The sequence below is a fragment of the Halichoeres trimaculatus genome, unplaced genomic scaffold (genome assembly GCF_033239565.1).
Source record: "Halichoeres trimaculatus isolate MK-OKI-2021-1 unplaced genomic scaffold, fHalTri1.1 fHalTri1_scaffold_16, whole genome shotgun sequence".
NCBI classification, from domain to species: domain Eukaryota; kingdom Metazoa; phylum Chordata; class Actinopteri; order Labriformes; family Labridae; genus Halichoeres; species Halichoeres trimaculatus.
In genome coordinates, this window is record NW_027437194.1 from 11,461,835 (window position 1) to 11,476,369 (window position 14,535).

The window sequence follows — 14,535 nt, forward strand, 5'->3', positions numbered from 1 at the left end:
AAAGTCCAAGTCATAACATGCACAGATACCATGATAAACTATCAAATGCTGTTAAAATTACCTACCTATCATTAAAGGCACTTTTTTATTTTATTCTTTTCCATGTAAAGTGTGACTAATAGACTCTCCTCTCCTTTTTCAGGAACTCTGGCGGCAGGTGAACACAGTTTCCCCTTCCAGTTTGTCATTCCAGGTAAGCATGTGGTTATTACTCACAACCTTTACCCTTATTTCATTCACGTCAGAGGCTCACCCTTTGTTCCTGTAATACTTCTCCTTTGTCAGGTTTGATAATCTCTTATAACATGGGACTTTTCCAGAGTGTGTACTTACAGAGTATTCAGTCCAAAGCTCTTTGTCTATAGCAACCCAAGCAGATAAGTGAAAACGATGGCGTGTGACGGCTCATTACAAAGTTAATGTTTGATTTGGGAGCAACATGCTCAGAGTGATAATGAATGGTTATTATATTAGCTTTTCATAGATAAGGTTTTTCTTCGGAATAGCTGGTTTAAAAATACAAAACCATGGTCATGCTAAGCACACATGGATGAGCCTAACATACGTGGAACCTGTGGGGACACATGGTGCTGTGTCTGTCTGGTGTCTTCCGTTCTCTCAGGCGTGGGCGAGAGCTGGGGTTATTTTTAGTTCTCTCTCCTGTTGTGCAGTCACTGTTTAATTGGTCTTCATGCCTCTGTGCTTCGCCCGCCCCTCTTGTCAGGCCCTCAAAATTGAGAGCATCAGCACAGGGCATATTAACTACCATGCTATCATGTAGTGATAAGTGGCTCATCTGTGAATCTAACGCCTCCTACTGGCCTCTGCTGGTACAGCATAAAGAGTGCTGTAATGTTTGAAATCTTCTTAAAGTCCAAAATAAGCTTTAAAATTGTTCATATATAAAACCTTCAGTAAATGAAAGAACCCCACCAGTAATTATTTTGACTTGGGTCAACTCACCACTGTGGGTCACACTTGAGCACTGAGCAACTTAGGAATAATTCCCACTCTGCAACAGAGAAATCAAGACCTTTGAGTTGTTCTCAACTCAACTCAAGTCAACTTTATTTATAGAGCACTTTAAAACAACCTCAGCTGAAACAAAGTGCTGTAGATAAAAGTAGTGCAGACATAAACGAGTAAATAAAACAAATAAAACATTAAAACAAAGGTGCACATAGTAAAATGAATTGTGACATTGTTCTAAAAATAATTAAAACAATGAAACAATTAATTAAAAATTAAAACAAACCGTAAAAACACTAAAACATGAGCAGAGTCTCAAGGTGGGTTAAAAGCCAAAGAATAATGCTTGTTGGTCTGTATTGTATAATGATTCATAATTGAGTTGGGGTAAAGGAAAAGTAAGTTTTTCAGATTGATTTACCAGAGATACTGGGATTTTTTTTGTATTTAATTAAAAATGTTTAGTTCTGTAAACATTTAACCCAATCAACTCAATATCAGTTTTGGAGTATCAATAGACCTGGACCCAATGGGCCTTCTCCTTGGATTCCTGATTTCCCAGGGGAGGGGAGGGCAAGCTTTGAATACTTTTGTCTAGGTTCTATTGTATTAATTCCTGTTGTAATGGCCCATTACTGTATCAATGGTAACAATTGTACACCTGTCTGAACCTGTGTGAATGATGCCTGAGCTCTGTTCTTGTTGTTTCATGTCTATAATAAAAAAATAGAATTTGTATTGGAAAAAAACAACAATCCAGCCACAGGGGTAACACTTCCTATATGGTAATATGGGGGCAAAAACAAAACAAAACAAGCTTTTAGTCTTGTAGAATACCAGACAGAATGGTCACAAATTATTAGATAGAAGATTGTGTAATTGATCAAGGATTAGTAATTAGTACTGCCTAATTTCATCATAGTGACAGTTTGAAGGTGTAGGACATCTCAGTTTCAGATCAACTTTTTCAATGAGTAAGGGTTCACTCGGCTCTGTGTCTGTAATCCTGTGCTACAGTTTCTGATTGTTTTTCCCTGCTACTGAATTAAGCTATCAACCAACAATATCATTTTTTGTGATTTGCAAATGAATTGAGAATTACATCAGATATCGTTTATATCTTAGCTTTCTGGGTCTATCAGATGCTAATGTTTCTCCCAAAGTGTCCATAGGGAAAAAGTGTAACCACTAACTACAAGTAAATACAAACATAATTTCTTCCCACTAGCCCAGCTCAGTTATCAGGATCTGAGGCATCAGGTGTTATCCCAGCCTGATCATGTCTCACTGGGCTTAGAAAGAAACACAAATAAGATGGGGAGGCGTGGGCTGAGATAAAGCACAGGACACTTAAAGAGGATGAATAAGGTTACATGAATTGTTGTATGGCCTCATTCCTCAGAGATGCACAGTTTGAGTTCAGGAAAGTACAAGGACAAAGGACGTGAAAAAAATTCACTGGTAGAGCTCTGTAAACTTGTTTCCTTTTGTCGACGAGCCTCTGCATATCTTGTAATCATCTGTTTTCATACGAACGGAACAAAGCGGTTTAGTTAACAGATGATTATCTAAATCTCTGAAACACCACTCTGTCTCAGTGCTGGTTCTCTGAAATGAAACTGTCTGCTGTGATACGCCTGTAAACAACTGGGCTGATCTAAGAGGAGGGTTTGGGATCAGGGGGTGTTATTGGCTGATTTACTTAGAACAGGGAGGACACTGCCAGATAAGGTATGTGTGAAATGTTTGCTGCTTCTGCTAGAAAACCAAAAACCAAAGGGCGATCTTGAAATGAGCTTTTGATGAAAACCTTTTTACTTCATTGTTTAGCAGATACCTCTGCGTTGGATCTGTAGACCTCTGTGAAAAGACTACTTTGAAGGTCTCAGTTATCAAATAGGCATTCATTCTAGGCTAAGGCCACAATTTGTATGAAGACTGAAGACTCTTATTGGATATTTTTGTTATGGAAAACCCTTTTATTCATCCATGTCAGTATTTCGAATTGAAATAAGGACCTGATACCAAAAGAAAAACAGATTTTACATAACTTGACCTGATAAGCATCGGTCTGCTGAAGGGCTGCATAGAGACAGCTAAATGGAAGCATTAGAAAAAAAATATAAAGCCTGCTAGTATTTAGTTATCAGCTAATGGAAGTAATGCAAGGTTTTAAGTCATAAAGCCAGGTGCTGAATGAATTCAAGTGTTGACATTATTTGCTCTGCCAAGGAGGTTGTGTTTTTGGGAAAGTTTGTCTGTTTGTCTGTGAACAACATAACTCAAAAAGTAACTAACGAATCTTGATGAAATTTTCAGGAAGTGTTCTAATTGGGATAACGACAAAGTCATTCAATTTTGGAGGTGATTCTGATCACTGACTGAATCCAGGATATTTTTGTAGGATTCTTTACCATTGTGAGATTGGACCGTTTCACCATAAATAGTCAGATTGCTTTGCAAAACAATACAAGACAAGGTCACAATAATTTCTGACTGATGTAAAATTATGATCCACATCCTGGCAATATTCTGGATCCTAAGATCCGGAATATTAAATATGTACTGGGTCATTGTAATTTCAAACACTGTCAGGTAACAAATTATTATACAAATCTGCAAGTAACACCAAATGTAGCAGACAGTTACATTAAAGTAGGACTAAAGTGATGCATCACATCACAACATGCTTAGCAAAGGTCTGTGCTCTCTGAGGGCTTTTCTAGTTTAAGATCGATCATAGAGAAGAACATGGGCATCATGGTATAACCTATTTGTTTTTGGATACTGGTTTACATCTTTAAAGGGCTTTGTTTTGAGTTAAAAAGTGTCAAGATTTGAAGAAGTGTATAAATTCTCTGGGAAAGTTGCATTTGACTATCAGAACAGAACAGGTTAAAGTTTTCACAAGCACAGAAGAGACCAGGGAAGATAACTGATGTTCCGTTTTCTACAGGGGGCACCAAAGTCATTGTAAAATGATCTTTAACTCACTACTTGAATATTAAGTTATGGGAATGAGTTTGTCATTTTCTATAAAGTCTGACCCTGTGGAGACGGTTGCCTCCTGCTGGTCTGATAACAACTAACACTGAGAGCAAAACTGTCAGGACCTACTTTCAGTGTCATCTAACAAGAAGAAAAGCCAGTAATCCTTGAATTATTTTCTTCTGAATTACTTCTTCCTACTTCTTCTTGTACATCCTCGGTACCCAGGTGTGCATGGTAAAAGGGCAAGGGTTCAGGTTTGTCAGGGCTAGGGTGAGAAGGTGTTAAGGTGGAGTTAACCCTTTGAAACTGCTTTAGGAGTCAGAGAAAGTTATAAAGGTCAAGCTATTGATTCTTAAACCACAGTCAGAAGTAGATATAGTCCCCTCAGTTTGGTTCTGTCTGAAGGTCAGCTCATGTTTAGGCTTATCTACCACTCTTTTTGTTACAAAGCTGTCCACCACAAAACAACACGTCACAACCTCTTTGGCTAATTCCTGTTAACAGCAGCCGCAGACCCTTCCCTAGAGCAGCTATTTGCCTCGCTGACATTAATGTCTGCAAGCAGTTGGGAGAAAAAGGGGACTCATTAGAAAAGGAAGGGTAGGATGGTGCTCAGCTTTTGTTTGACAACACATTAATCACCTTTTTGTACATCCTGTTTGGGCTGCTCGATGTTTGCACAGTCATAATATCAGTAACATGATATTTTTTCCCAACATCTCTCTCCCTCTGTCTGTCTGTCTGTCTACATCCTTTCTCCTGGAATTGTTATTTTTATCTTGTTCTCCTTAAATTTCTTCCCCTCTGGCATTTTATCTGCCCGTTTCCTCCTCTGCTCTGCCCTTTCCTTTGGTCACCAAAATAATCAGTGCCCTTGCATTCAGGATGAGATGTGCTCAGATCAGTTAGAGCAGCTTCTTACAGCTTGTGACAGCTCAGGAGATGAACTCAGCATAGAGCAACACCGCATAGAGATGAACACAGTCTAGTTTGAAAATAACCTATGATCGATCACATTCTAGCATGGTTTGTGTACAATTTTTGCTAGTGCAACTGCCATCTTTTGGAAAAGTCTGGTCCCTGATTAACTCAGCTTCTGGTTTTAAGTCAAAACAACTCAATTACATTCTTCATTTCATCTTGTATTTCATTTCTAATGCTGGTGTTTGGCCTCAATAAATATAAATGCTTTGCAGTGCTTTGAGCACATGGGCATAGTGTGACTCAAACTTTTTATGGAAACATGCATATTGATATCAAAACATCATTTATAATGTATTACAGTTTGTTAAGTTTTCTGAACTCTTTGCTTTCCTTTGTTCAGTCGCTGCCCCAACTTCCTTTGAGGGCCCCTTTGGGAAAATTGTTTACCGTGTAAGAGCTGCCATTGACACGCCCCGTTTCTCTAAGGACTACAAAGCCCAGAGACCCTTCTACCTACTCAATCTGCTCAACCTCAATGAGGTGCCTGACATTGAAGTAAGTGTCTCTGGATGTCTGTCCCCCAACTCATTTTATCCCTTTACAGAATCAAGTTTTGCTTTTCTGATCTTGGTAATGGGTGAAAACTTATTTTCAAGGATTCATAAAGAGAAAATATGACTTAAAACAGAGCCACGTCTGTTAATTTGATCAACTTCTGTCATTGCTGGAGCTTTTTTGTTTTAACAGCAGAACAGAATCAAATGTGCTTTCTCCTGTGTTACTTCACTAAGCTGACATAGATTTTTCTGACAATCAGTATAAAGCATTAACCCTTTAATTTTAACTCTGTTGCTGTAGCATCTAAGTTATGCTGTAACAACGAAGAAGTTCAGCTACCTCCTAGTGAAGACGGGGACGCTGATGCTGAAAACTCGCAGTGATCTGAGGGGGTACATTCCCGGTCAGGTCATCAAGTTAGCCACTGAGATCCACAACAAGTCTGGGAAGGACACAGGATGTGTACTGGCTAGTCTCATACAAGTAAGTAATGTAATAAAAACAGTAACAGTGCTTTAAGGCGATCTTGAAAAGTGCCCATAAATAAAAGGTATTATTATCACATAGAGCAAAATGACAGTAAACATTCCTCATTATAAAATGCTAACTACGTCGAAACTATGAAAGGACCACTTGTAAATAGTTTGTCACATGACATTTGGTTATGTTAATGTTGGTATGAGGTATGGGATTAAATTGACATCTCACAAAAGCGTTTCAAAAGTTCCAACACACTTAGGGCCCAAATTCACCAGATGTGTCTCCGGTCCCGCTCGGCTTGGTTGAGTGTTGACTACATCATTGTGTTGGTTTGTTGTTGTACTCAAATTAACCGGTCACTGGGCATTTTTAAGTGGTTCCCATGCACAGCATCCTGTCCCGCTTGATGTGCCCTATGGTGAATTGACTTGTCAAAGCTGGGGAGAATAGGATTGTTGCATATCTGCTGCAACGGAGCAGGTCTAGTGCGAGATGACACATTGATTTGAATAAAAAACTATCTGATCCTGTACCAGGGATGGGTACCTTTAACATTTCAAACGATACGATACCAATGCCCAGTACTTGGCAATTGGTATCGGTACTTAGCGGTACCAATTTCTGGTACTTTTGTACCAGAATTTGTATTTCTGTGGTAAAAAAAAACTATCAATTTTTTTCAATAATAAAATATACATTTTTTTCGAATTTAACATATTTGTTCTTCAGCATGTATAATGTGCTGTGTTTATGTCCAGCAAGGAAAATCGCCTACTCTTCCAGTCTCTCTTCCAGTCTCCAGTCACAAGGATGCATTTAGGTACCCAAACATGGTACCTTTTGATTTTACGTGAATCGGTACCTGGTACTTCTGACAGAATTTTGTTGGTACCTATAAAAGTACCTAATTTGGTACCCATCCCTATCCTGTACGGTGATGGAGCGTAGCTGGACCGTAGTCACATCTGGTGTATTATGCCAGTAGTTATAAAATGTCTTGGCCTCTTGATTTTTGGACGGACCTTGCACAACTCAAATATCTATACTTCTTTGGAAATCTATATTGTCAAGTTGTTATCTTTGCATCCTTTCCACCTGTATGTTACTATTATATCACATAAAATGTGCTTATATTGGGTCCATACAATTACACTTCACTAGATTGCATTCAGTGTGTGCCTTGGTAGGCACAGTGAAACTTAAACCCATAGGTTGAAATGCACTTTGCAGCCAGAAAAGAAAAACAAATAGGAAAGTTGATTCTTGTAAGAGATCTTGACACAAAGCCTAGCCCAGCTTCACCACATGCTGGTTAACAGCTGATGTAACAACCCAGAAGTCAGTTACATCCACCTGTAAGTGTGTGTCAGCTTGTGGAAACCAAAATTTAAAAACGAAATCAGGAAAAAACAACAAATGTGTTTATATATTTTTTCCCCATACCAGATTTCATCATTATGAGGACATTCAGTGTGCAAAGCCCTCTAGAATATTCCATTTAACAGGGTGCTGACCTTCCTTTTAGAGATGTATTATAAATCTCTGCTGGGACCTCGAAGCCTCAGTCCAAACCATTCATAGAACTAATCCTTTTACGCTGGAGCACATAAATCTCTCTATAGCTCAAGATAATGCTAATAGAGGTTGTTCTGATCCATTTCAGAGAAAACCTTCTCCTTCCAATAATCTCAAGGCTGCTTAAGGGGTTGAACATCATTATTAGATCTCTATAATGTTGTGTGCTTATTTTTCACACCAGAAAGTGACCTATAGGACCAAGCGGCCTGTGTATGACCTGCGGACTATCGCTGAGGTGGAGGGAGCTGGAGTGAAAGCAGGAAAACATGCAGAGTGGAGAGAGCAGATCATCGTCCCTCCTCTTCCTCAGTCAGCTCTGGCTGGCTGCAGCCTCATAGATATCGACTATTTCATTCAGGTCAGAGTTTCTGTCACTGGGTTAATGGCAACACTTATGCAACATGTAAACAGGAGCAATTTTTAGAAGCATGTTCTCAGTGCTTCTGAAATTCATCCACTCAGTCAGAGGAGTGCACTTAAAGAGCAACACTAATTCATGTGTTTTGGTTCCTGCTGGGGCCAGCACATACAGTGATCAGCTTCCTCTTAAGTTTGAGGGCTGTGGATGTGGGTGTCAACACTGTAAATGGCACATTTATTATTTCCCCTGCCTCTGAATGATTGTTTTCTGAAAGAAAAGATTACGCCCCCTGCATTCACTTCATCTACACTGATACTGTGAATTATACACCCACTCACTGTAAACTAGCCATGATGCACTGATTTCTTTTGGTTTCAGTATTCAGTGGTGCCTGAAAGCTCATTATGCAGTTGAATTACTCCTTAGCCATGATAATGATGATCAGGCTGAGCTGTGGAAAAGAAAAAACAATGAGTCATTAAATTTCACATTTAATCAACACAGTGTAGATTAAATGTCTTACTATACCTAGGTTTATATTTGATTTATGTAAATATACAGCTGTGTTAAGCTAGCTTGATATAACAATATAAGTTCATAATCAAATGAGACTAATGCCTTCTTTGCAAATACTGTTTATGTTACAGGTGTCACTAAAATCTCCAGAGGCAGTCGTGACTCTGCCCATCTACATCGGGAATATTGCTGTAAACTTGTCTCCCTCCAGACCAATCCCCTCCAGTCCAGACCGCTGTGGAGCAGGTGTGACTCCCAGTGCCCCGCCAGCGGAAGAGGATCCAGATGATGGGTTGTGTGCAGGGGGCGTGGTCAGTGAGGAGATCCCAACAAAGAGTCACTCTCAGCAGGACCCTTCAGGTCAGCCAGTCACCATGTCACCCAGTGCCTTCAGCCACGCACCCGGTGCAGCCCTGCCTCCAAGCAACAGACGGCCTGACGCTTCTGCCCCTCTGTTCTGTGTGTCCACCGGGGCCACCATACCCTTCTTCACTGAGGGAGATGTGACTCCTATTCCCACTTCATGTTCTCTCATCCTGCCTCCGGAGTACAGCAGCTGGGACTATCCCCATGGTTAGTGATCTATAAACCTTTGGCACACAGAAAAATACATACTGTAAAACTTCAAGAACAAACAAGATACCAGTTTGGTAAAAGTGACAAGACAAGTCTTATATTTAACCATCTCCATCGTAGTTCATGGTTTAAATGTCCTTGTCATGTCCTCGCCAGTCTCAAATTAACTTAAAGTTGTTTGAAATGAAACCCTGGCTGATGTTCAGTGACTAATTTTCTTGTAGTTCAGTTTCTTTCACAAGAAAACAGTTCTTTCTGTTAGACACAGTGCTCTAATAACAAGATCAAAACGTGCAAACCACATCCAAGGAATTAATGTGCGCAAACAAATCCACACAACAAAATCCCTCAGGAGAGGCAGCAGTGCAGCAGCCCCCAACTCAGATGCCTCTCTTCTGCTGCAAGCAGCAGTCAGATTTTACAAGGCTGAGACCAGATGAGTATCGTTGATCATCAGGGGCCAGTTGTTAAAAGAATTTAATCTGGATCAAAATGATTCAGATTTGGAAATCCTATTTCATGCTATCCAGGATCAGGTAATCTATCTCTGCTTTCAGAAGATAGATCTGAAGTTTTTCTCTGGTTTGCTGAAGTCTTGTCAGCTTGACCTGTTCCTCTGCCAGGAGTATCTGTGCTTCTGCTCTTTGAGTTTCTCCTTATTTTACTTGACGATACTGGAAGGCTTCATTGGGAGCCAAAGTTAACTTTATTTTCTTTATTACTGTAATGGTTAAACAAGTCAAGTGCAAAATACAAATGAAAGTATTGACACTAAATTGTAAAACTGTTGTATTATTTGACCAATTTTAAAACATTACTACATTTTCTTCCTGAAATCCACCTTAAAGTCCTGCCCCCTCTTTGGATCAGGATAATCCTGTTTTTATCAAAGTGATCCAACTAAAAAGTTTTGAACAACACAAACTGAAGGTTTGATCCGGATAAGAACTAAAATTTGGATTACCTGATCTAATCCGATTTTCAAATCCTTCTTTCCGTTTTGAACAACCCATTTTCAGAATTCAATTCAATCCAATCCCATAACCAAAATCTGATTGGATTACCTTTGAACAACTGGCCCCAGAGGTCTCACCTGGAAACAAAGAGAGAGATGGAACACAAACAGGAAACACATGCAGTCGTAACAGCCTCATATCACTTTCTGACTGATGTAAAGGTGTAAAAATGATGATTTTATTCACTCAACAAGTCATTACAACCACTATGTCATACAGTAAATAGTCATTCTACATGGACAACAATTTGGTGGCACTTTAACACTTAAATGGAGCGGATTCTTTCTTATTGTAGTTAATGATATCTCTGCTATTCTTAATTCTACAATAATTGTTCTGTGTTTAAATTTCATTTAGGCTGTTGAACAAACACACACAAAAATAATCCTTACAGATACTCTAGTGAATTAATATATTTTTTTTCATTTGACTTTTTGTGTTACAGAGCCCCCACCAACTTATGAGGAAAGCTGCAGTAGCGCCAACGCCAGTTTTAACAGCAGACAGTAGAACGGGAGAAGGATAAAGACCACGGCCACGCCCACCCTCACCTGTCTGCACTCACCATTGGACAAATCAGGATGGAGACATACTGGGTAAAGGAGGATGGACCATAACTCTGCCCAGAACATCCCAAAGATTGTTTCTTTGTGCTCTTTTCAATGAAAAAGGGATCATATCTTATCTTGAATATAAGTTTTATTTACACCTCATGTCCCAACGGTAAATGTCAGACAGATAGGGTGATCATCACTGTGCCTAAGAGAAGTGTTACAGAGGTACTAAGTATCATCTAACAGCATTTAAAGAGTGGACAGATGACTTTAATGAGCCTAAAAGAGGAAATCTGTTCACTTTTGTTTTTTTCAATGACTTTTTGCATCTGTGATGCCTTGAAATGAAACAGGCCTATTGACGGCTTGTTAGTGATGAGATCAAACATTTAGCCTTTTTGCAGTTCAGTTGTGCACTTGTTAACATTGTCCACACGGCTGTATGTTTATGTCTCCGTTGTCCTCGGCATCAGCTGACAAGAGCTGTTATTATGAAAGAGCTACAGGAGATCTGACTGTCTAAAGATTTAGTGTATCAGTACTGGTAGTTAAATTGCCATCTGTGTGGATTGTCTATTATTGTAATGATAATATAATAAGAACTTTTAATTTGGATTTTGTTTTACCACTTTTCAAAATTTTAAGAAACAGATAAGAAATGAAATTATTAGAGCTTGGAAAAAGCTGGGGAAGAAACCCCTTTTATTTAAAATATAGTTAAAAGAATATTTGAAAGAACACTGCAGCAACCTGCTATGCTTTCTGCTATTCTCCTTTTTCTCTGTGATATGGCCAGTCAGATATTGAATTAATCCTACACCCAAGGGCTCAAAGACGACATCTGGGTCACACCTGTAAGTAATGTAACACAAGTCTCATTCTGTAAAAGTTTAAAAGCACAAAAAATAAGTGATGATTGTACATTTTATGTTCCAGTTTGTTCTCTCAATTTTGATAGAGAACTGCCAGCACTGACTCAGTGTTTTGGGAAGAAAATAATTATCTGAGCTAGGAGTTCAGTATCATCTCTTCACCACCTCTCAGTTTTGGCGCAGACTGCTGAGAGTTTGTGCTCTGGCACAACTTTTGTATTCAGAGGACAGTGCTTCTGCAGAATGTGCTGAATCTCTGCAGATGGTTATGGAGACTGCAGCACTGATGTTGTACTACTCTGCCCTCTTGTGGCCATCACTGGATCTAGCTTGATGCCCACCTGCTTGAAAACTGGAGCCTAAATTTGTCAGCCAAGCAAACTAAAATACTTTCTCCAAGTCTGGGCTTTTGAGATGCACCGACTGAGATCTGCTATATGCATAAACATCTTATGTTCTTGCAAATGACAAAGTGAGGTGAGATGGAAGCTGTCTGTGGTTTTGGGATGTGATGCATCGTTTTGCATCATGTTGTTAGTTTTAATGTGAATGCAATTCTGTGTGTTTCCTCCGCCTGCTGCCTTAACTTCTTTTAGTGTAACATTAATGAAAATCTTCTGACATTTTAGACAGTGCAGATGATAATTAAACGTCTGCACAACACAGCACTTTTTGCCATTGGAGTGCATGGGTTTCCCTGTGTCAACTATACATGAATGTGTGGCGTGTGTATGCGTGTGTATGTGTGTGTGTAAAATAGAGATAATTTGAACAAAATGTTGACTTTCGGGATGACTGTTTTTCATTTTTAAGTTTCAACAATATCAAGTCTTTTTATTATACTGAGTGTTAGCGTTCGTATTATGTTTCAGATTTGAGTCATGCACAAGGGCAGGGTAATAATTTAAAATTCTAACCCTGAGCATTATCCTTTTGTGTTCAGGTTTTATCATGTTGTCCACAAAACTGTATTTCATTTAAATTGCTATTAAAAAAACATTAGATACTGAAGTTTCTGTTTATTTGCACAAGAAGAGTTGTATTTCTTAAAAGTCAAAAGCAGTTAATGGCTTTGAATATGAGTCTGATTATTTTATATCTTATTTTACAGACATGTGTCATATCCTGGTGTTGGAAATGTTTGTGCAAGCCATAGCACAAAATTCTTCTGTGTTGTAAAAACATCAACATGTACTATTATCACACTTTTATGGGAATCGCTGCCTCTGAAATTTAATAGCCAAACTGCTGTATTGGAAGTTTGTCTGATGATTAAAGTGTTTGTCTTGTTTCACCACGTCAGTACAAAAGCATTTTATGAATTCTGAAAAAAAAGCAGTGCTGCCGTTGGCTCCTGACTGTAGATTATGTTGCCAAGCTCAAAACCCTGGATCTGAGGTTTTTTTAAAAATAACTTTTATACAGGTAACTCACTGTTATTGTTGACATTCACTCAAACTACAATGTTCTGGCTTTGCATTATTGTGACTGCATGCCTTAAACCCTCTTAAATCCCAGCTTAACATCCTGGAGCTTCAGGTGGACTTTCTTCAGACCCGTCAGGGATCATTTCAGGATGCACACGTTCAGCTACACCTGACATCTTTATCTGTGGACTGTGCTAAGTGTACCTGATGAACACAAATGTAGCTAACAGTTAATACACTGGATCTTAAACCTATGGATGTTTGTTTTCTTGTTTAAAGAAATGTGCTATTTCCCTGCTGCAGCAGCTCTCATTACTTCATTTCACACTGCCTTTGTTACCTGTTTCTTTTGTTTTCTTCTCCATCACAAGGTACTATAGCTTTAAGAAGTTTCACTTGTCCTGTGTCATTTTGTCATTCCTTACGCCTCTCACACTGGTGTCCAGTTTTGTATTTTTCTACTTGTAAACTGTTTACAGGTGCAGTATGCAGATACTAATAGCAGCACCTCAGTCAGTAAATGTCACATTTTAACCTACAGTGCAGAATCCAAGTTGAGCTGTACCGTGAAACAATAAAGTTATGTGCTCTGTTGTTGTTTATGTTGACAAAATAAGTTTTATTTTTTATTTTTTGGTAGAAGCATGCTCAAAATATCAAAAAAATGAAGACAAACTATTGAAGAGCTAAATCAATCTGTTCTATTTTATTCTATTATCCTGAGATGTACATACAACTACTGTAAAGTAGCCAGTAAAAGTCATTCTTATGGTGACTGTGATGAAAATAAACTTGTATAGAAATTGTTTTACTGATAACGGGCAGCTATAGGAAGCCTTTTTTTGTACATACTAGTGATAATAAAACTGAGTTCAGGAATAAACACACCTGCAAAGAAATGATATACCCATGATGTAAATCATTAGTTAAATCCTGTTTAGAAAGTCAGTAAAAATATGAACATAATGCTATGTTAACAAAGACGCAGATGATATGGAAATCCTGTGGAAGTCAATTATTTTACAACTCAATGATTTAATGGACAGATTTATGATTTATTTTATTTTATTTATTTATTTGCACAGGAAAATATACATAAGACAAACATTTTTTTTAAATAAAAGCATGTTGTGCAGGGGAGCATGAAGAAGACCAACAGGCTTATAGGGCCACCTCCCAAAAAGATCTTTTTTTTGCATAACAACAGGCATGAGCAGTCTAGTCACATCAAGTACAAAAAGTAAAATGAAATTATTCCACATTTACTTGTACACATTTTCTACTTTACATTTGTTCATCTGATTAAATTTTCTTTTAAAATGATTTATCGTGGACATAGACTTTAGAGCAGGAGTTAAATTATTCCAGAGGGAAGGCCCTCTATATTTGAGTGTGCTTTGATTGACCGAAGTCCTACAAAAGGGCAGATGCAGACAAAGCCTATTTGTTGTTAGGAAATCGTCGTATAGATAATAAAAAAATTTTTTTCACTCTAAACATCAGTATTCCATTGAAACAATAGCCATTTACCAAAATACGGTGTGTTTTTTTAACATGTTTCTCAAGTTATCATTCTGAACTAATTACTCATACAGAGACTTGTGTCTTTTGTTGTATTTTACGATGCTAATAGCATCAACTTTAGAGGTGAAAATAATTCGTCTGCGATAAAAATGGGATAAAAACCTCGGGAGCCTCCGTCTCTTTCCGCCT

The 14,535-nt window shown here is 38.4% G+C and overlaps 1 protein-coding gene across 1 annotated transcript in view; it reads left to right on the forward strand.

Annotated features, from left to right (window-relative positions):
- Window positions 1–13,503, forward strand: part of arrdc1b (arrestin domain containing 1b) — a 39,540-nt gene extending 26,037 nt beyond the window's left edge. The window contains exons 3-8 of the mRNA XM_074690613.1: window positions 143–193; window positions 5,285–5,439; window positions 5,743–5,925; window positions 7,682–7,858; window positions 8,509–8,950; window positions 10,415–13,503. Of these exons, the coding sequence (XP_074546714.1) occupies window positions 143–193; window positions 5,285–5,439; window positions 5,743–5,925; window positions 7,682–7,858; window positions 8,509–8,950; window positions 10,415–10,479 (1,073 nt within the window). The 3' untranslated portion in view covers window positions 10,480–13,503. The remainder of the gene's footprint in view (window positions 1–142; window positions 194–5,284; window positions 5,440–5,742; window positions 5,926–7,681; window positions 7,859–8,508; window positions 8,951–10,414) is intronic.
- The last annotated feature ends 1,032 nt before the right edge of the window (window positions 13,504–14,535 follow it).